This window comes from Maylandia zebra, linkage group LG10, assembly GCF_041146795.1.
Source record: "Maylandia zebra isolate NMK-2024a linkage group LG10, Mzebra_GT3a, whole genome shotgun sequence".
Taxonomy (NCBI): Eukaryota; Metazoa; Chordata; class Actinopteri; order Cichliformes; family Cichlidae; genus Maylandia; species Maylandia zebra.
Window position 1 is genome coordinate 21,070,654 of NC_135176.1, and position 23,274 is coordinate 21,093,927.

Here is a 23,274-nt window from a genome sequence, read left to right on the forward strand (position 1 = left end):
ATAAATCTTAGCTATTCTAATTAATGTGCAAATACAACAGATAGGTTAAGATACGTCTGAAAAGTCAGATGGACTACATTTCCCAGAAAACCAAGCGAACGGTGTCATCAGCCAGGCACCGGTGGCGTGGGTTTCTCTTGTCAAACTAGACACTATTTCTTCTTTTTGAACAGTATAACTAATTACTTGCAGTTTTAGACAAAATGACGGTAGGTCCAATCTTTTAATTACTCGCAGTATGAAATGGTTTGTGCTAGTTTTTTGTAAAAAAGAAAATTTCTGCCTTAGAGCATTAATTCAATGTGGCTGTTAGCAAAGTTAGCTAACATGAGCTGTTGAGACAATTACAGAAATAAAAAAAGTCTGACTCTGTTAAGCTGGATATTGCGGCTGTTATTGTTATGACATTCAGTTTGTGATTATTTGCTCGACGGTACATTTCAGGAGCGGAAAGGAACAGCAAAGCTGGACTTCCTGAGAAAGATTGAATTGGAAATCCAGGAGAAATGGGAGAGGGAGAGAACATTTGAGCAAGATGCACCGACAACAGTCGGGGAAAGTACAAAGTGAGTATCTTTTCAGTTTTCAAGAACAACTACGTGATCAGTTTTCTGAACAGTTTTACAGTATTTCTCAAATTGTTCCAGATAGAGAATATGCAACTGTAAGCCCATATATAAAGAAAGATTTCCAAAGATTTGCAGCACACTGGAATGTGAAAGTAGTTTCTGTAGAACTTCCTTGTAGAACTAAATATATTGTAATAGGTATGTAGTACATTTTTGTTGCTGAATCATGTTGTCTGATGTTGTTTCATAGTTCACACTACAATATTGGGAAAACCTGTTGGGTTGCAGCTAAATTGTTTGTTTGTTTTTTACCTTACCTTTTTTTTTTTTACCTTCTAGTAAAAACAAGTACCTGGTCACCTTTCCCTATCCTTACATGAATGGCCGTTTGCACCTTGGCCATACATTCAGTTTTTCAAAATGTGAGGTAAGTTTAAAGGCAGACATCGACCTGAGTCACCACCTGTTGCAAATAAGTTAAGATTGAGAAATTTGATATGTGGTCTCTTACCGATTGTTGTTTATTTGTCTTCCTGCAGTTTGCTGTTGGTTACCAGTCTCTTAAGGGAAAGAAATGCCTCTTTCCATTCGGGTTGCACTGTACAGGAATGCCGATCAAAGTAAGTAATGTTGGGTTTGTTTTTTTTATTCAGAAACTTTTCATAAGATTTCTAGGTGTCTATAATCTGACATAATCTTATCACTTTTCATCATATAAACATGCAATTACAGTTTGTTCTTATTGTCCCAAAATCAACTTTTAACATAACTGTTTTATGCTACTATCTATCTGTCATAATCCATCTCTCTTAAACAGATCTTTGTGTTTTTTCTGATATTTTTAATCAATAATTGTATCCATCAGGCCTGTGCAGACAAGCTGAAGAGAGAGATGGAGTTGTATGGAAACCCTCCACAGTTTCCAGAGGAGGAGGAAGAAGAGAAACAACAGCAAACAACATCTGATGAAATCATTATCAAGGACAAAGCAAAGGGCAAAAAGGTTAGGATCACAGGGCAGAAATGCTATTTTCAAAATGAATTTATTATACTTATGCTATTATGACAAAAGCTTGAGCTGTTTTTTTTAAGGCCTTTATTACCCAGGACAGAATTTGCAGAGTTAAGATGAAAGCAGTACCATAAAATTTGGTTTGAAGGTGTAAAAAATTAGTCTGTTATCTAAGTAGTGTATGGCTTCATTTTTTCAGATAAAAGAAAGTTTGTTAACATTCTGCAATCTCTTTCTTGTTTCTTTGCCAGAGTAAAGCAATGGCCAAATCTGGATCCACCGCTTTCCAGTGGGACATCATGAGGTCTCTGGGCTTAACTGACCAGGAGATTGTCAAGTTTGCTGATGCTGAACACTGGCTGGATTACTTCCCTCCTTTGGCTGTCAAAGATCTCAAAGGGATGGGAGTCAAGGTGGCTTTCTCTGTTTGTTTGTTTTATCTTTCTGTGGTTTGATTAAAATTATTTTTAAGACTAAACTGCACATACCTTTTAAACATTCATGCAGTTTCATGTGGCAAAACATTGTAATTTTTAAATAAGAGACACAAAAAGTACAGTGACATTGATGCATCCATGTTTTCATGGCTAAAGGAAGGCACTGAATTTATTCAGTTGTGCTGACATGCTGTTATGTCATTACCTCATAGGTGGACTGGAGGCGTTCATTCATCACCACAGACGTGAACCCCTTCTACGACTCCTTTGTCAGGTGGCAGTTTGTTACTCTAAAAGAGAGGAAAAAGATCAAATTTGGTAAAAGGTGAGATGCTTTCAGGTTTTCTTGTCGTCTACCACAAGGTTTGGTTTTTTTAATGATATAGGGAAAAAATCATCATAGTTTATATATGACTGGTTTTTTTCAAGTGGCTTTCTTTCCCAATTCTGTTTAATTTGATGTCTTCCTTTTAGTCTTCTTTGAGTCTATTCTGAGTCTGTATATTCTGTTTATATTATTGAGTCTATATCGTGACTATTCTGAACTCCCCTGCAGGTATACTATCTACTGTCCCAAGGATGGACAGCCATGCATGGACCATGACAGACAGACAGGAGAGGTAGACGTCCTCAGCTTGACAGAAAAAATTATTTATTCTGAAACTGTAGTATTGTTTAAGATTAGGTACACCTCACTAGTGTCAGGGTTGGCCCCATCCATATTGACATGATAGCATCACATAGTTGCTGCAGATTTGTCAGAACAAGAACTAGCAGGAGTGGGGCCCCATGTGGTCTTCTGCTTCGTAGTTTCGATATGTTGTGCATCCAGAGATGTCCTTCTGTCTGTAACAAGGGCTTATTTCAGTTGTTGTTGCTTTCCTATCAGGTCGAAGCAGTTTTCTACTTTTTGGATCATTCTGTCTTTAGAGATGGTTGTGTCATAAAAACCAAGTAGACTAATAACAGCAGCAACAACAATGCCACATTCAAAGTGACTTAATACCTAATAAAGTGACAATGTTGAGGTGTATTTAACCACAGATTTACTGCAGGAAATGCTTAAAAATGTTTGTTTTACTTATTTTACCACAAAACTTTCTTACAATTTAAATTGTAGTGATTGAGGAACTTTTATTTATCAAATTTTCTTCCTTAACATTTGTGCTTCACTTATAGGGAGTTGGACCTCAGGAATACACCCTGATCAAGATGAAGGTCGTTGAACCCTACACAGCAAAATTCAAATCCAAGGTCTTTTATAGCAGGTAACAAATACTTAATGCTGTACTTCCACAAAAAAGAAAACAAAACTTTCTTGGAGATGACAGGTTTACAAAGAAAGACTGATTTAATCCCCTTGAATATAACTGTCATCCTTTTTAAATCCTGTCACTAAGCCTTAGTTTCGGTACTTCCCACAGCGGTATGAAAGGCAAAAACATCTTCCTGGTGGCTGCTACACTTAGACCAGAGACCATGTTTGGTCAGACCAACTGCTGGGTGAGACCTGACATGAAGTATGTTGCTTTTGAGACAACCAGTGGGGACGTCTTCATCTCCACCAGAAGGGCTGCCAGGAATATGTCTTTCCAGGGCTTCACCAAGGAAAATGGAGTGGTGCCAGTAATAATGGAAGTACTGGGACAGGTACTACTTTTTTCATGTGCTGCTTTCAGCTACAGCAAATAAGTTCAGATCATTTAGATGGATTTATTTAATTTCAGTGGAATAAAAAATAAAATGCTATCTAATATTAAACCAGCAGTTCGTGTATCTAATTCAGTGGCCTTTTTTCTTTTTTTTGGTCTTTGTAGGATATCCTCGGCTGTGCCCTGAGTGCTCCTCTGACCTCCTATAACATCATCTATGCTCTCCCTATGCTCACCATCAAGGAGGATAAAGGTATGAGCCAAAATGCTAGGATTAGATTTGTAGCTTAAATTTCAGTACATTTTTGTTTTTGAGAAATTGTGCCTTTTCTTTTGAGGCAGAAATTTCTCACATTTAAGCATCATAGTTGTAGATGGACGCTGTTGCTGATTGCACTCAAAACAGCAGGAATATTCCTGAGGAGTGGCACCCTCCTCTCTTATGTACTTGGCAATCACAAGTAGGGCTGTTCGATATAACGATATATATCGGATGACGATATAAAAAGTCTGTTTCATTTTACGCTATCGTTTGTTTCGTGGTGTCGCAAAATAAACTGTTTACTGTAATATTTTTTCATCGTTTTGATGGTCACTGTAGTGACTATATTAATTTCTTAAAGTTCTCTCTTTCTCTTATATTTAATATAAACACACTACAGACGGACAAGCGCCTCTTTTTATGCGTTGTGGTTAGCAACAAGGATGGTAACACCATCGCGTGTCCGCTTGTTTATGTTCCACATAAACCTTTCACAATAAAGCTCAAGATCCTGTTGAGACTTTTCAAAATAAACTGAATCACGTGAAAGAGCAGATTATTTATGGATGAGAATTAAAAAAGAGCCGCCAGGTGCTAAAAAAAATAAACCTTTAGACTCAAACGTTAGAACAGGCTTTTCCCCGCAGCACGCTGTGTAATAAATGCTCACAAAGAAAACGGCGGGATTTACAACTTATGTCTAAAAATGTATAGTTTCATGCATCGGTTAAAACACTCGACTCCAGCTACATGACGCGCAGCTGGAAACACTTCACGCAAGTCGAGCTGCCCGAGATTCACAGAATTTACAGAAAATGTTACATTTTTGTGATTTATATCGTTATCGACGATAGAATTCTTATATCGGGATATGAGATTTTGGTCATATCGCACAGCCCTAATCACAAGTAGTTCTAAATAGTTCAGTTTTTCCACCTCTTGCTGTCTTCTGCACAGAATCTGACTGAAATTTGATTTATCCTCATTTATAACACTGTCTTATTTTGCTTGAGCTATATAGAAAAATTCTTGGGACTCAAAATAGCAGGACAAGGTCAAGGTAGAATTCAGAAGCATTGTTTGCAATGTCAAAGGATGGATGCTATAAGTTCTTGTTTCCCTCCAGCGCATAACATTTGCAATCATTTAAAATCGACTTATTGCAGAGTGTTTCTATTCTGTTAGAAGTCAGACTTCTCTATTTTTCTTGTCTGTGTTGCTCCAGGGTAGTAGTTTGTCTCTTTGTACTCATGTGTCCTATTGATGAATCTCTGTAGAGTTAGTAATAATTGGAATTTCTCAATGACTAAGTTGATATGTCACAATTTTAATAATAAATGCCCCCTGTGTCATCATGTTTCTGAGGGTTATGAAGGGTAAGGGAAAAGAATAAAAAACTGCATTATCATTTTATAGATTTTATGCATTGTTGTGTCTTTCCTGTCTGTCTTAGGTACTGGGGTTGTTACCAGTGTACCATCTGATGCTCCTGATGACATTGCTGCTCTCAGGGACATCAAGAAAAAACAGGTGACGATATAAACCTACGAAAAGGTCTTGAGCCATCCTGCATTTCTTTGTATTTTTCAAAGTTTTTCTTTGGATATTGACTTCTTTTGCACTCATTTTTTAATCCAGTCTTTTTGTCTGATCTGATCAAAGCGGAAAAAGGCACCTAACTCGAGGGATGAATAGTTTTGTGTCTACACATGACAGTCAACATATCGAAGAACTTCGTTACTTCAGGCATTTTTGATACTAGCAGCTTGTCAAAAAAACGAGTTTCTCGTGTTCTGAAAACACAAAAAATGCTAATGATTGAACAGTTTCACAGTCATAAAATATTATTTTTGTACCAACAAGGTGATTTACAATAAGCTTTTAGAGGAAAACATATCTGGACATGATGTGCAGTATGTTCTGAAATTAGCTTTTTGAGGAATCTGGACAAGTGGAGAACACAACAAGGAGTGGCAGTCCTAAAAATTATCTATAGCAGTTGAACATGATTTAAAAGTCATTTCTTTAAGAAATGTGAAAAACTACAGCAAAAACCTGACACAGGAAAGGTGGCTTTCAAGATTTTTAAAGAAAACAGGGAGAAAAGGCTGAGGTATGCCAAATTACACCACATGATGGAATCAGTGGCAGCAGGTCTTAGGAAGTGATTCATCCAAATTGGAATTTTGGTGTCAGGAGACAAATACAACAGAGAGTGTGAATAGCTGTAAATCTGTAAAACACGGTGGAGGCTCTGTCATGCATTCCAGCCAGTGATGTTGGTGATCTTGTTAAAACTGATGGAATGATGAATACAAAAAGTATCATGACATTTTAATCCACCAAAAAAACAAACAAACAAACAAACAAAAAAACCCAGAAAGGTTTTTTTCTGTGGTAATGTCGTCATGTTTTAGGATGACCATGATCCCAGACACATTTCAGTAAATTAATCATGAATAAAACCAAGTGGAACGCCATCAGTCAAGTGATGGACTCCCCAGAGCCCGGAGCTCAACATTATTGAAACTGTGGGATCCTACTAACAGAGAACAAAACAAAAGACAAGCAGCATCCAAAGAAGAGCTTTGAATGTCCTCCAAGAAGCCTGGAGAACTATTTGCAAAGGCTACTTAAAGAAACGACAAGAAAATTTGCCTAAGAGAGTTCAAGTTGCATTGAATAGCTCATTAGAATTGTGCAGACTCTGTTTTTGCCTTATCTGCTGTATTTCCATTTATGTGTACAGATGTATCAATAAATCACTACACTTATTTACCATTTCCATATCAGAATCAAAAGAAATATAAAGGTTCTGATACCATCCAGCAATAAGTTCAAGTGCGTAATATTTTAATTTGATGTTAGTTTTGTGGGCAAAATGTAGTCATTTCTTCTCACATCCTTTTTGTTGATGTCACTGTTCTTTCTTGGACTTGGAATAAAAGGCGCTGCGGGAGAAGTATGGAATTGAGGACAAGATGGTTCTGCCTTTTGAGCCGGTAAGCTGAACTAGTAAAGTCCATTCATTTTACTTATGCTGCACAAAATTCATGCATTCAGTGTCACCATGCAAAGTCATTGTGCTTTTATTTGTGTGCAGATCCCTATCATTGAGATTCCAGGATATGGCAACCTGTCTGCTCCTCTGGTGTGTGATGAGCTGAAGATTCAGAGCCAGAATGACAAGGAGAAACTGGCTGAAGCCAAGGAGAAGGTTTATCTGAAGGGATTTTATGAAGGGGTGAGTGCCATTAGCATTCAAAGCATCTATGTTAGTTAACAAAATGTGGTCTGTCTGCAAAAGCCCTGCAGGTATACGTTTTAGGTTTGAAGCTTGTATTGTTTATCTCCCAGGCACAAATCAAGTAGTTCGAAGCTTAAGGCTAGCCTAAATCATTCATCAACTGTCTGTGGATTTTTAGGTACCCTCAGGTAGTTTTCTTCTGTTTACCATCGTTAAACACTGAAGCAAGAAGAAGTTCTGTAACCATTTGTGAGGCATAGCTCATTTGCTGGTAAATCTTGTAAATAGTTCAAACAGTGCATCAGTGTGTTTGACTTTCTGCTAATAATCTTCTGTCCTAGATCATGCTTGTGGAAGGCTACAAGGGCCAGAAGGTCCAGGATGTCAAGAAGCCCATCCAGAAGATGATGGTTGAAAGGGTAAAAAAAATATTTGCAGAGTCACAAAAAGTTATTGTTTATTTATTTCTGTATTATTATTATTATTGACTCTATTTTCATGTATTCCAGGGAGAAGCCATGATCTACATGGAGCCAGAAAAGCAGGTCATGTCACGTTCAGCTGACGAGTGTGTGGTGGCTCTTTGTGACCAGTGGTGAGTGCTGCTGGAACTGTAAAATAAAGTTATAATTGTTGGTGTTTGATACTTTGAATTACAAAGTGACAAAAAGTTAACAGCTGGTTAAGTTTAAACTAGTTTCAGTCATTCTGGTCATGAAACTCTTGTAATTTTAACTTTTTAAAAACATTTTTAGTGTTTACTGTCTTCAATAAGCCTTATGCAAATATTATTTGTTTATCCCACAGGTATTTGGATTATGGGGATGCTGAGTGGAAGCAGCAGGCCAACGAAGCCCTGAAGTCATTGGAAACGTAAGATCTCTGATGCAATTGATTTGCATTATATATCAAATTTGTCTTTTCTAGTGTTTTTGTGGGGGATCTTGTAAAGGTTCAGAACACCAATTTATTATTTGCCTATAAGCTTTATGCTGGAAATAAAATGTTTCAGTCCAAAGTCTTGTCTAATTCATGTTTTGTTTTGTTTTTATGTTTCATTTTGCAACACCATACAGATTTTGTGAGGAGACCAGAAGAAACTTTGAGGCAACATTGGACTGGCTGCAGGAGCATGCCTGCTCACGTACCTATGGTCTTGGTAGGTGGTTTCAGTGTGTGTGTGTGTGTGTGTGTGTGTGTGTGTGTGTGTGTGTGTGTGTGTGTGTTCAGTAAATATTTATACGGTAACTAACCATCACTCTTATTTATCTTTAGCTTTTCTGGCACTTTTAAGATCATGATTGTCTAATTGGAAACAGTTTTTTTTATATAAAGATTTGAACTTGTATTTGAGCGATGCTCTTGGTCTATAGATGGAGACAAAGGACTAATGATTGGACACCTAGCAACACTCCATCTCTGATGGTTTTTATAAGAATAGATGCAGACTGAAGGCCAGCTGGCATTCAGCGCAGGACACTGCAGTACAGTCTAGGCTAGCTGTAAACTGTTCCTCACTGTATAAATCTCTCCACATGTTTTAAGAATAAAAAACACAAAGTCTATCCAGTCATTTTACCAGACAATTAGCCTGTAAGACGTTTAACATTGTCACCAACCTGAGTTTAGCTGATCTCAGGCTGCTTAAATAGTTGATCTTTTGTAAATTCTTCTAAACAGGGATTCCAAAATCCTAAAAATCTAATCTGTGGAAAAAAGTGTCAAACTATTTGTGTGAAAGCACAAGTTACTTTGGTGTCTGGTTTGATTTGGTTTATTTGACAACAGAGTTACATTTCGGCTTGTGTACAGAAGATCACACAGTAAAGCCAAGACTTTGTTCTACATTTCCTCAATATTTGGCACCAGTGTGTACAGTTTGACAAGAAAACATTGTTTTAAAACAGATGAGATGTCGGTTGTCATAAAATGAATAATTTTGGTTTTCTTTCTCCTTCGTGTGTGTGTGTGTGTGTGTGTGTGTGTGTGTGTGTGTGTGTGTGTGTGTGTGTGTGTGTGTGTGTGTGTGTGTGTGTGTGTGTGTGTGTGTGTGTGTGTGTGTGTGTGCATCCCCTGGTTACCATAGGAACGCGGCTGCCTTGGGACGAGCAGTGGCTGATTGAGTCCCTGTCAGACTCCACCATCTACATGGCTTACTACACCGTAGCCCACCTTCTGCAGGGAGGTGTGCTTAACGGCCAAGGAGAGTCACCACTGGGAATCAAGTATGGATGCATCACATGCATGTGCACACAAATATGCAGAAATCAGTAATTCCAAATCATTGTTCATTTAAGTCTCGTCCCTTCTTTTGCACTAAAATAAATGTCAAATTAAAATGAAGCATGTACAGTCAGCTATTGAATTATATAAAATGCACACAGTCACACCAAGCATTCAATTTCTTCTTTTCACCTCACTTGAACACAATAAGTCTCTGTTTCTAGCCTCATTTATGTCTTTTCTCTTTTTTTCTCTACCACAGGCCAGAGCAGATGACTAGAGAGGTGTGGGACTTCATCTTCTTTAAGACTTCTCCGTTCCCTAAGACCAACATCCCTAAAGAGCATCTGCAGAGGCTTAGAAGGGAGTTTGAGTACTGGTACCCCGTGGATGTCCGTGTATCTGGCAAAGATCTGGTGCCCAACCATTTGTCATATTACCTGTACAACCATGTGGCCATGTGGCCCAAAGACAAGTAAGTTTGCCCACTGGACTGACCAGAACAAAAAAAGAGGACAGGAATGAGGGGCGACAAACAAAATTTCGAACCTCCAGCTATCAGCTTTGAATGACACTCTTATCATGCTACAAAAATGATGTTCTCTAGTCTAATTGTGACATTTTTTTCACATCCACTTAGCTGATATTCCATAAAAATGTGATTGACAGTTAAATGAATATTTTTGGCAAGTGTCCCCAACACAACAAGCATCTCTAAAGAGCTCTAATTAACACATTATATCCCATTAGTTTAATACAAGTAAGTGTGTAAAAACATTTCAGCAGTTCACGACTGGTACACTGGTCTAATTCTTGGCTTAGATGAGTAACTTTTTGGAGTTTCTAGTGGTTGCCATGGAAACAGTCCTTTTGAGTCTGTTTTATACCCTTATTTGATGTCACTCTTGGCTCGGACTCACTGGATTTGATCTTATTTTGCCGTAGTTTCCGTAACTCTTTCTGTATTTATGTACATAAGTTAAAATAAGTTTTGGGGGTTTTTTTTTTACATTATGTTACGGTGACACTACAGTAAGGTGAGATGACAATAATTCAGATTCAGTAATAGAATATTTATAATTATGTCAGGTACTATATGCCTTTTTTAAGGTTTTGGTAATGTTGCATTATCAGAATGTGATAATACTGTGCTTTTTACCATTTAAGATGTAAATCAATAATCACAATACAGTGTAATGTTATCAGTGTCATAATGATGTTTTTTAACATACTGCCAATCTTCCTTTTGTTTTGCTGAATTTTTTTTATTTTTATTTTTAATAAACTGAGCTCAGCTTTGCATTTGGGTAAACTTCCCTATGATAATGGCAGTAATGATGAAAATAACAAGATAACACTAAAAAAAATATTTTTTTTTCTCTCTCTTTTTTTTCTTTTTTACAGCGGGAAGTGGCCACAAGCAGTGCGAGCTAATGGACATCTGCTCCTCAACTCTGAAAAGGTATGTGAAGTATTAAGCTGTATGTATTACTTTAAAATCATTTAATTTGCTATTAGGTTATAACCCTGTAAGTTTAGGACCCTGTACCATGCCCCAAGTCTAACATACCCCATATATAAACAAACAAGGATATTTTGTTGCCATGATACCAGGTCTCTCTTGGAAATGAGATTTTTAATCTCAATGAGATTTTTTTTTACCTGGATAAATGAAGGACTAATAAAAAAATATCTTTCTGTTATTGCAGTTTAGTCAAGCAGGTCACATGAAGCAGTTTATCATCTCACTAAAATAACACAGGGTTTCCCAATCTAGCTAAGTGCTTGTTGTCATGAAAGGATTGGCCTTGAGAGCCTCTGACCACTCTACCTTGACCACTAATGCTCATCATAGAAATACAAAGATATTAGATACAATAGAAAAATTTTAGACTCTGCTACTCTCTACGCACAGAGGTCCCCCCCGTTAGAACTGCCTTCACAGTCCAGGAAAGCTAGGGCTAAAGTTACCTGGTTAACATGAAATCTCGCTTTCTTTCTGGTTTCATTTGATGGGATCTTTTGTGTTCCTTGACTGACCGACAGATTTTAAACATAACAGCCAAACATTTCTCAAATAAGCTTTAAGTTCTGAATGGTTTTAGGAATGCCATTTTCTGTTTTTGCTGCTGATTGTATTTTGTAGTTGGGTTCTTTTGTGGTTTTAAACACAGAAAGACTGTGTGGGTGGGCAGACCTGAAAGATTGCGGCTGCTAACATCTGTTTCTTTTATCGACCAGATGTCCAAATCAACTGGAAATTTCCTCACTCTCAGCCAAGCCATTGACAAGTTTTCAGCAGACGGTATAATCAGTTTCTTCTTGATTTATCTCTCCTTCTGTCTTTTTTATTTCTTTCCCTCTTCATAGTTTTCTTCTCAATGGCGCTTTCATCTTACCATGAAACCTGGGAGAAAACACTTCAGGTGTACATTTGGAACAGATTTCAACTGTGTTTTCCCAGTGCATGGGCTGTTATGGATGATTATATTGTTAACATCTCTTATCCCCTGGTGATGGTGTTTAGAAAATGAACCCATTTTGATAAGATAGATGAGGTTTTGATGTTGAGTATTATGAGTTGTTGTATTTGTCAGGTCAGTCAGTGGACTGTAAGTAAGACATTTCTGTATAATTATGTAATATGCACACTTTAAAATAGAGAATGCATGATGTTCTCAATATCAATGTGTGTTCTAAGATGAGAAGCTTTTAATTAGTGTTCAACATTTTGTTTTGTTGTTGCAAAAGAATTGCCTCTATCATTCATGTATTATGTATTTACAGATGTATTATATTCAAGGAATGCGGTTTCAAAAGATAAAAAGCAAATAAAATATTTAGAAGAATATAAGAGGAAGATAAATTGTGTTTTTAGAAATGGCTGGAAAGTGAGAACATTACAACTTATATGTTTGGTATAATGTTGATTATCCACAGGGAATTGAAGACTTGTGTTTTTCCTCTCTATATGTTTACTTTTTTCCTTTATGTTAGCGATGGATAGATGGATAATTTCCACCTTCTTTTTTTTTTTTTAATATATCTTCAGTGAGCTGAAGAATAGATGGATAGTTCATGCTTCTATAGAAGATATCCTGCTGTGGGAGGAAACAGCTTCATGGTCTGCCAGCAGATAGACACATAAAGTTGTTCCTGTCTTAAAGCTAGGAGGGATGTCTGCTGAATAACTGACGTTTTCTCAAGCTTTGGAATTTTCCACAGAGCCTCTGTACTTCACCTTTTGTTGAACTATTTTGCAGAATAGAAAAAAAGTGCTGTGTTCATTGTATATCCTGAATAGAGGATTCAGATAATTGGATATTAAACTGGAGCAAATTACAAAGGCAGTTGCATTTGTGAGAGTGACCGTATATCAGTTTTACATCTATTATATTGTACCTGTACATTCTGCTGTTTTAACACATGTTCTCATTTCCATTCTCAGGTATGCGTCTGGCTCTAGCGGATGCTGGAGACACAGTGGAGGATGCTAACTTTGTAGAGACCATGGCTGATGCTGGCATCCTGCGCCTCTACACCTGGGTGGAATGGGTGAAGGAGATGATTGCCAACCAGAACAACCTGAGGACGGGACCTGCAGACACCTTTAATGATCGGGTTTTTTCCAGGTAGTCTGAGGATTTAAAAGTGTCTGGAATGAAAAGGATTTACAAGTTCTGAAATTTATTGAATTTCAGCCTTGATAAAGCAAAAGAATCCACAGCTATGTCTGCATTAATAAATGTAAGGCGAAAGCCTGATTGTGGTTAAATGTTTTGAAAGTACATTTTTAAAAAATAATTTTCTTTCCTGTTTAGTGAGATGAATTCAGGCATCCTGAAGACAGAGCAGCACTATGAGAGGATGATGTACAAGGAGGCTTTGAAAAGTGGCTTTTTCGAATTTCAGGTAAATTAAATTGATAAAATTCCACCTCTGAGAGTCCTTAATAATTTGATGAGATCATATAAGAGACAATGTAGCATGATTTCAAGTACCCATAATCTACAACAGTAGTAGAGCATTTAGATTCCAGATACTGCGGTCATCGTTAAATCAGTAGAAGAGACTGACTCGAGTTTCGCTGATGAACCTTGTGTTGTTTTATTGTGTGTATTTAGGCAGCCAAAGATAAGTATCGGGAGCTGGCCATCGAAGGCATGCACAGAGACCTTGTCTTCCAGTTCATAGAAAGGCAAACTCTGCTGCTGGCCCCCATCTGCCCGCACCTTTGTGAATACACTTGGGGTCTGCTTGGCAAGGTAAGAAACACATGGATTTAGTGTCGTATTCCTGTTTTCAGGCTCTGAGTTGGCTCTGTGCTCTGACTTGACTCATATCTAACTTCTCCTTTCTGTCCTTAGTTCTTATCTGTCTTGTATATTTTAGAGTAAAACAGGAATACAGTCAAAAGAAACATTTTAACATCCAGTGTTTGTTTGTATTCATGAGTAGAATTGGGATCAAGGAGCTGAAAGCTACAGCTTTAGGTAGACCTCTGGGTAGCTCTGGGCCCGCTGCTTATTACCTGTGTGAAATGGTTACTGACTTTCTCACTGTTGATGTACATATCCACCGGGAGCATATCTTCGCACTATGGATCTTTTTCTCACTGCAGCATGAAGCAAATGCACACACAGGTGCACACTTCAAATAGCACAGGGAGACAAATATATTTTTAACACTCAAATTTATGAATATGAAGGAGTGCAGCTGTGATGGAAATGGGTTTTTGGCTGTCGCTAGGCAACAAAAAAAGCCCCAACACCAGTATGTTCTCCAGTCATGTGTTCACTACCACTAACTAAAGAGCTAAGAGGCACTCGGTACACAGAGAACTTACACATGCCACTGTTATGATACCATTGTGACCTCTGGTTGTGTAGTTATGATAACACTAAAGTTTGTGTAGCAGTCACCAAAACCAATGCTACCCAAATGCTTCACAGAAACACAGAGTAAGAGAACAAACTAGGAGAAAATTTAAAAAGAAATTACTAATCAATTTAGCATAGGCCGTGCAAGATTTAACTGCAATTTCAAAATTGGAATAAGATACAGTGTGATTCCAATTGTAATGAATAACTTCAAATTAACATACAAATCTAAAAGTAAAAAGAAAACGATGGAGTTAAAAATGTCAAAAGAAATCAAATCTATACTAAAATGTATATTTTATAGAAAGCCTTACATATGAGCTTTTTTTTTTTTTTTCTTTTTCCAGAAAGCTTTTTTTTTTTTTTTTTTTTTTTAAATAAATGATTAATAAGAAAACACTAATGAGGCAAGCCAGATTTCCTGGGCAGGGCTAACAGCAAACACTTGATTGCCTTTTTGTCTTTAAACTTGAGGAGGGAACAATTAACAGGTTTCTACTTGAGGATCTGAGGCTGTGTACTACTTGGTATGAGAACAGCAGTCCCAGCAGATATTCTGGAGCTGGGCCCAGCCATGAAAGTTTTTAAAAGTTTACACTGCTCACTAAGTGACTGTTTTTTCTTCTCTATTTCTGCTTGACAGACTGGCTCTCTGATGAAGGCATCATGGCCTGTGGCTGGGCCCATGGACGAGGTTCTGATTCGTTCCTCTCAATATTTGATGGAAACTGCTCACGACCTTCGTCTTCGCCTCAAAGCCTACATGCTTCCGCCTAAAAGCAAGGTAAGATATGAAGTTGTCTGTACACTTTGCCTTCGTGGATATGCTGTAACTTTTGAGTTGCAACATAAAACAGACTGATGTAACTCTACAGCAGCATCCTATATCCTTTCTGATACACTTGCGAGCTTATGTCTGTGTTCACAGCAGGAAAGCCAGTCTATTGTTTGTTAACAGTTCCGCACTTCAATAAGTGGCTGTAGGCAGCTTAGAGAAAAGCAAAACAAGTATTGACAACATCTAAGACAGGCAATATCTCAGGTTTCCAGGCCCCCGTTATTGATTTACTGGAAATGCTTTGTTGCCATTGAGGTAGGATTGGAAAGATGATGGGAAAAGAGAAGAAAAAGGAGAAAGGAAAAGGGTTTTTTTTTTTTCTTTTTCTTTTTTAAATATAGTTATTTTTTCATACCATAAGCGTTCTCAGCAGCAACATCTATGTTGTTAGCATGTGAGTTCTAAATCTGCCCAGAAAAGGGGATTTGTGAGTATGTACAAAAAATTAAAAATATAATAAAACCAAAAAGTAATAAAACCAAAAAAAATAAATAAATTTGGTAACCTGGCCAGGGTATACTCCACCTCTCACCTTATGATGGCTGGGATAGGCTCCAGGCCCCCTAAACCCCACCCCCACGTAGAAAATATGGAATATTTTATCAAGTAACATACAGTAAAATCATTTCCCACAGCCGCATATATCCAGTATTTTCCCATTATAGAATAATACCTGTGCAACTTTTTACATACTGTGACAATATAATATGAAGGTACATTTGTGAAAACAAACATACAGTGCAATTGTCAGCTGTCATGTAATACAAGTTCACAGATCATTATGTCTGCTAAAGAACAAACACACACACACACACACACACACACACACACACACACACAACAGCTTTTTTGTTTGTTTGGCTTTTTTCCTTGAATAATCCAAACCCTGTTGGAATCTGATTGAGGCCACCTTGTTTTGTGGACCTGATGTATGAATAAACAAGATGAATGTGAAAGGCTTCTTATAAACACAAACATTAATCCTGTTTTCCTTCCAACAGAAAGGTGACTCCAAGCCTCCAGCCAAGCCCTCCCACTGCACCATCTACGTGGCCAAAAGCTACCCTCCATGGCAGCACAGTGCCTTATCCCTGCTCGGCAAGCACTACAAGGTAGGGAACGAACACACAAAGCCCAACATTATTCACAGCATTAGGTTTGAAGATTTATTGTTTGCTGAAGAACTGCAGGTCTGCCTAGTGGTGCAATAATATGCTTATTTCTGTAAATCAGTAATTTCAGAATTAAATGATTATGTAATTGAATTCTTTCAGTTTCTCTGTGTCTTCCTATCGATGCTCCTGTTTGTTTAAGTTTATTAATTGTTTCTTTTTTTCTTTTTCTGTTCCTGTTTGTATGTCTAGACCAACAACGGGGTCCTTCCGGACAACAAAGTGATAGCAAGTGAACTAGGCGCTCTGCCAGAACTGAAGAAATACATGAAGAGAGTCATGCCTTTTGTAGCCATGATCAAGGTAAAAATATTGAAAGGCCAACATTAATGTTTCACTATGAAGACGTACACAGCCCACTCTCCACCAATGATCATAAACCATTTTGTCATCTTTACACATAGATGGAATTTTCCAGAGATGTTTTTTCACTTGTGATTTCCTTTTTAATAAGTCTTACACAACAGCCAACCCATAAGTTGACAGTTTTTTCACACTGATCAACTTCTGATTGGTGGAAAGTCTTCCCTGATAATTTGTTGGGAAGATTGGAGTTGAAAAGCTATTTTCTTTTTTTTTTTTTTCTTTTTTTTTAGTGCTTTGTGTTAAACAATAACAAAACTGTAGACAATACAATGAAAAATTTGAACAAGTGTTACACTGACATTACAGAGAAATTTCAGGAATACTTGTTCTGCACAGTTTAACGTGTTTATTGATTGAAAAGAACACAAAACACTTTTGATGGGCTGTGTCAACCACTTTCCATTTATTTGCAGCATCCACAAAAATTCTGTTCACTGTCTCGGCCGCAGGTCTGCATGTCTTAATTTACAATTTTCATCCCCACCTTTCATGTTACAAAAACGTTTCTAAAAGCAGTAGCCACCAGATGATACAAATATCGCAAATAACATTATGCCTGCAGTTGCTGTTTCTGTTATATAAAGCTACATATTCACTCAAGATCAAGTGGTGCTAATAAATGATCAGAAGGATTGTTGCTTATTAAAATTTTAGAAGCCACATCTCTTGTGCTCTGGGCTTTGTTCAGGTTTCGCTCTTTCACTGCAGTGATCAAAAAGAATGAAGCTAATAAATAGTCATGATGAGCTTTGTATTCATCCACCGTCTGTCTCTCAAGCTGGTCTTGTATCTTTCATGTTGATTTATCTCCCTGCGTTATTTGTTTGTTTTTAACTTTTTTGGCTCATAAACATTTGTTTCTTGATAATCTTGTGGTGGTGGCATCAACATAGCAATGAACTTTGTGTGCGCGCTGTATTATAAACGAAAGCATGATTGCCTCAGTAATGAGATGAATTTTTATATTTCCAAATATCTCAGCTTCTGTGTAAAATTATACCAAGGAAATCCTCTGCACTTCCTCAATGGAGTTATTATTCATTGCCTTGTTGATCATTCGCGATGATAGCTCTGATTCTTATCATGTACGATGGGATCTTCTTTTTTTCTTTAGGAGAACCTGGAGAAGAATGGACCCAGAGTTTTGGATTTGGAGCTGGAATTTGATGAGCGAGCAGTTCTCATGGAGAACCTGGTCTACTTGACTAATTCTTTGGAGGTAAGCTTTATGATCCAACCTTTACCCCACGTTGTTGGTGTCTAAAATTTGTTGGACAACAACTGTGCAGCAAAGTGTGCAGAACTTTGGTTCAGTGTGTCTTCACATAAATGTCAAACTCGCACAGAGATGCTTTAAAGCTGAGTTTTACTCCCTTTGCAGAAGTAAGTTGAGGAAATCCTGAGCTCAGTTCTCTGCAGAAAATCCCCTTAATACCACTGTCTGCACAAAAGCTTAGCCTAGGCGGGGAAAAAGGGGGGGGAAAAAAGCCCAAAGTCCCCAGGATACTTCTGCAAAACCAGCAGATTTAACCACAGAAAAGGAAAATTGCACTTAATGTACATCAAAGCAAAAGCTCGGCTTAAATTCTCATGTTTCTGATAGATCATAGCTAAAGATAAGTTTATGACAAGGAAGACATAATGAAATGAAATACGCTGTATCATGTAGGACTAAAAAAGCGTGATACATTACCTTACTCACAAACCAACTCTAAGAAGTGGGTTAACTGGTGTGGCTTGAAATAGGCTTGTAGATCATAGGACAGATGAGGAGAGAAGCACTTTGTCTGTTGCCATTTGTGGGCTTCTTTAAAGACCCAAGTACAAACTAGTCTCCCATTACTGTAGCATGGTTAGTATGCCCAGCATTTGCCAGTGTGCATACCAAACGCACCTGTAAACATACTCCCTGTGGACTACACTGCTGAGCTGATTATCTTTTTTCCCCTCCATCGTTTCTCTTTGACAGTTGGAGCAGATTGACATCTTGTTTGCTTCTGAGGCTGATGACAAAGTGAAGGAGGACTGTTGCCCAGGGAAACCGTTCAGTGTTTTCAGATCAGAGGTAAATACTTTTCAATGCTTATTAGCTTTGGCCAGACTTGCGTGTTAGAGGATCACTTTTAGCTTTTTTTCCTCACTAACACGTTTGTCCACAGTTTTCATATGTTCTTTATGGCTGTGCTCATTTTACTGACCTATTTCATTTTGTGCAGCAGCCAGTGATGAACAAAGAAATTTATTTTATTTATACTCATATCAAAAAGCCAGTTTTGCATTTTTCTTTTCTCCTCGTTTTTTAATCCCCGTAGCCTGGAGTTTCTGTGTCCTTGGTCAACCCTCAGCCGTGCAATGGCATGTTTTCTACAAAGGTTGACATCCGACAGGGGGACAGCAGAGACAGCATCGTCCGCAGGCTAGCCAAGGTCAACAGACTCATTAAAGGTTAGTAAGACAAAAATAAATAAAGCCAAAATGACTTTTAGTGACTAAATCAAGAGGATAAAAGTATTTGCTCAGTTTAGTTGAAAGCATTTGGGTTCAGTTAACCAACATCATGCGATGTTCAACACACATTTGTCTTATATCTTTCTTCTATCTTTCTGACCCATCTTTTCTACTCTTCCCCAGCCTGTTGTAATCATATAGGAGTGGGGAAGGTTTGAGTGACAGAGTGAATTGACTGGGCCAGTGTGATGGGTATGAAACCATACCTCAGGTTTTAAATGTCCCCAGGTACACAGTGGCCTTAACATTTGTGAAAAGTTTAGAGTAACATGACTGAATAACTGAGCTAGAAGGGCCTTTATCACAGGGGGTTAAATATACAGTGGGGAAAATAATTTCTTGGTCCCCTGCTGAATTTGTAAGTTTACTCACTTACAAAGAAATAAACAATCTCTAATTTTATGAAAATTTCATTTTAATAAAGAGAGACAATACCAACCCAAGCTTTACATAAATTACATAAAAGTGATAAATTGATTTGCATGTCATTGTGTGAAATAAGTATTTGATCTCCAAGCCAAACATGATTTAGTACTTAGTGGAGAAACCCTTGTTTGTAAGCACAGCGGTAAGATGTTTCTTGTAGTTGGTCACGAGGTTTGCACACATCTCAGGAGGGAGTTTGGCCCACTCCTCTTTACAGAAAGTCTCTAAATCATTTAGGTTTCTTGGATGGTGCTTGGTAACTTGAATCTTCAGCAGCTCACTCCATAGATTTACTATAGGACTGAGATCTGAAGGCTGGTTAGGTCACATGACCTTAATGTGCTTCTTCATTAGCCACTCCTTAGTTGCCTTGGTGGTATGTTTTGGGTCACTGTCATGCTGGAAGACCCAGCGTGGGGGAAGGAGGTTTGCATCCAAGATTTTACAGTTCATGACCTCATGTGCCTTCTGGAGCACGAGGACTTTGCAGGCGCAGCAAGATTTCAATCCATTACGGCGTAGTGTGTTGCCAATGGTATTCTTGGTGACTGTGGTCCCAACTTCCTTCATATCATTAACAACTTTGCTGAGCAAAGTAGCATTGGGATGATCCACCACCTCGCTCTCTTTCTTTCACTCTCTTTCAGCTATTTAGACAGCCTCAGTGTCTCTGCACAAAGACACTTACTGTAGAGCGTTCATTTACCTTCGCTTCAGTCATCTTTAATTCCAAGCTAATTTATGTGAGCTCTCTGATGACAGCTGACAGCCATATCATGCCGTTAAAACTGTGGCAAATATCTCTGCCAGTGTGTTGCTAACACAACAACCACCAGCCATCCTTCATCAAATTTGTGCGAACCGCTTGAGAAAGCTTTCCGCTGTGATTGCACCACCAGGCACTCTGCCTTTTGAGAGGTTCTGCTTCTGCTGTTTCCATATTGTCTTTTATGTTTGGCTTTAGTTTTGTGTTATGCTTTCAGATTTGAAAAGAAAAACTGAATAATGTTGGCTTAGAACAGTTCAATATATGACCCAATTTTCTTTGTAGCCTGTTTTCTTTCACTTCTCTGTTCTCTGCCTGTAATGTCTCATCTCAATTTTTTTTTTCTGTGTATCTCAGTGAAGTCTCTCTTTCTTTTCATTTTTCCATCCTGCTTCTTCTTTTATATTCTCCAATTTCCCCAATCTCAAGCATAGCTTTCTGTTTCTGTACTGGTTTATCTATCCCACCTCCAGTACTTCTGCATTTCTCAGTTGTTTTGTTTCCCATGTTTCTTGTCTGTTTTGCCTCACCTCTGTCTCCTTCCACTTTCACTCCACCAGATCTGTCCAGAGTCAAGTTGATGAGGTATGAGGACCCTTTGCTCGGCCCTCGCCGGCTGCCTGTCCTGGGACAGGAGGAACAAGGCAAACTGCTCATCTCCAACAAATCTGTGTTCAACATCAATCTGGAGGAGAAGAAGGTCACTCTGGCTGACAACGGCCTAACTGTAGACATTGGCGACACTCTGGTTTATCTGGTTCATTAGAATAACATTGAACACACACACACACACACACACACACACACACACACACACACACACACACACACACACACACACACACACACACACACACACACACACAGAGGTGAGGGGGCATGTTCAGTAGTTGTTGAGCTTTGTTGAAGATTCAAATGCATCAAGAAATGTTACAGCAAAACAACTCATTTTGATTTAAAGCATCAGGGCAGCAACTCAAAGCTGTATCTGTTTTATAATTGATATTTCTGTTTGTAAACTGATGAGTGTGACATCAGGAAATTCTGAAACTTGCTGGACCTAAAATGATGGCTTCTGTCTTCTTTTCTTTAAAACAAATTCTATATTTGTAGTACATCCACATCTGCCTCTGGGCTATCCCTCTGGTACAGTTTTCTCCTTAAGAAGTCAGTATTGCAAAACAGTTATAACAAAATACTGCAAACTTATCCTAAAAGTTTTGACCTTTTTTGTCATGGTTGCAATCAAGGACAGCACTAGAATTTGTCATCTGTTTTGCAGGACTCAGGAACTCAGTCAGCGGTGTCCATATTAAAATCGTCTGTAGAGTTTATTCTCGTCACAGAAAACCACTGTTTTGATGTATGTTTATGTTGTGAGACTGCTCCTGCATCCTCCAGAATGCCTGATGGTTTCATACAGAGGGTAACGTGCCTTGTGTTGTTTTATACAGCCAAGGTGAGGCGCATCGTTCCCTTATGTTTGTCAGCCTGTCAGACAGCATTCCTGTTTTCTAGCTGTGGATGGTGCTTGTCTGGCTTTTCCAGATGAATAATAAAACCTATGAAACATTAAACCTCTGTGGTGTTTGTCTCCCTCTAACCCCTATGCTGGCAGTTGCGCAATAAAACAAAATATGTTTACTTAAGATTTATACTTATGGGCATGTTTGAGATCTCTGTGCTTTTCACACCTCTGTTAGCTTCTACTCCATCACATCTCACAGGGAGCTAAAGTGTTAGTGTTAGTCAAGTGTTAAAATTAAGATTCATGAGTTAAATCTAGATGTCTATAGTGAAAGGTTAGAGGTCATTTGAGGAGTAAAGCAGCCTGGATCCAACTACTGTACAGCCAATATCTCTTCTGTTAATTCACCAAATCTTTGTTCTAAAACAAAATATAAACACACTGTGCATGAGGTTACTCTACCTCTTTGTCAGAATCAACCAACAATCTTGCAGCTGAAAAATTGAGTCTGAGAGTCTCATGTTAAAATGTCAAACGTGCAATATTTGGGGAAAAAAAATCTTTTTTACAGCCTGATGGAAATAGATTTGATTGACAGGTCTCCCAGCACACCATCCAAGGTGTTTGTCAGGCCTGAAAACTGCTCTCACTGCATTTGTGCTTTTGGTCCCTTTTGGAACATTTTTAATGGAATTAACCTCCACAGGCTGCTCATATTTAATGCTTTCACAATATAGTCCAGAGCTTTTTAAAGTGAAAATGGTGAGAAAATTCAATTGGAATTCAATATTTATCACCATTATAATAATTTAACTCTATGCTCGCTGATTGCAAAAATCCTCACAACTATCAATAATGAACAAAAATTGCTTATTGCGAGTAAATCTGTGCACTCAACGCAGTAACAGGACATCTTGCATGTGTGGAACTTGTAAATACATTTCCCACTCTAATATTATGACCTCCCTCAACCACTCTGTTGAGTTCTGCTCTCAGTAAGCTCAGAAGAAAATGACTGTAATTTGTTTCCTTTTAGATTATTCTGTAATGCTTCTGGTGTTTGTTGATGCAAAGGTAATATAATATAATCACATTTATTTTCTAGTCTTCCAGACCACTCAAAGAGCTTTTAACTACAAGTCACACTTTAACTATACATTCATGCAGCACTTTATTCTTTACACTTAAAAAAATGTGTCCACCTTACATCCATGGCCTTTTTAGATACACCAGTTATTTTAGCCATGTTTTTGAACTGTGGGAGAAACCAACACAGGAACAGAGAGAACATGTAAACTCCACAGAGAAACAAGTTCTGCCCCCCATCTAAGAAGTTTTGGTTTAGGTAAGTGGAATCAATCGTTTTGTGATGCAGAACTAATTGGCAGATATGTGTGTTTGTGCATGGTGCTAGCCAAGCCTGCCAGTCTTACCTTCTTGCCCAAGGA

The 23,274-nt window shown here is 38.0% G+C and overlaps 1 protein-coding gene across 1 annotated transcript; it reads left to right on the forward strand.

The window, feature by feature from the left end:
• Positions 1-54: 54 nt before the first annotated feature.
• Positions 55-21,935, forward strand: lars1b (leucyl-tRNA synthetase 1b). Its single transcript, XM_004550336.3, has 32 exons — positions 55-209; positions 445-566; positions 909-996; positions 1,109-1,189; positions 1,435-1,572; positions 1,833-1,994; positions 2,231-2,343; positions 2,575-2,638; positions 3,198-3,286; positions 3,443-3,668; positions 3,836-3,923; positions 5,386-5,462; positions 6,881-6,934; positions 7,036-7,176; positions 7,521-7,598; positions 7,689-7,774; positions 7,987-8,052; positions 8,256-8,338; positions 9,266-9,404; positions 9,665-9,877; positions 10,807-10,864; positions 11,644-11,707; positions 12,851-13,034; positions 13,224-13,314; positions 13,527-13,667; positions 14,926-15,066; positions 16,122-16,232; positions 16,485-16,595; positions 17,773-17,877; positions 18,628-18,723; positions 18,971-19,103; positions 20,919-21,935. Exons 1-32 carry the CDS (start codon positions 204-206, stop codon positions 21,122-21,124), a joined length of 3,555 nt encoding a protein of 1,184 aa, XP_004550393.3. The 5' UTR covers positions 55-203; the 3' UTR covers positions 21,125-21,935.
• The last annotated feature ends 1,339 nt before the right edge of the window (positions 21,936-23,274 follow it).

Coding starts and splice junctions, on each gene's coding strand:
- lars1b (XM_004550336.3), top strand. Junction 13,035..13,223: donor AATGATCGGGTTTTTTCCAG/GTAGTCTGAGGA, acceptor TTTCCTGTTTAG/TGAGATGAATTCAGGCATCC. Junction 18,724..18,970: donor TCAGTGTTTTCAGATCAGAG/GTAAATACTTTT, acceptor TAATCCCCGTAG/CCTGGAGTTTCTGTGTCCTT.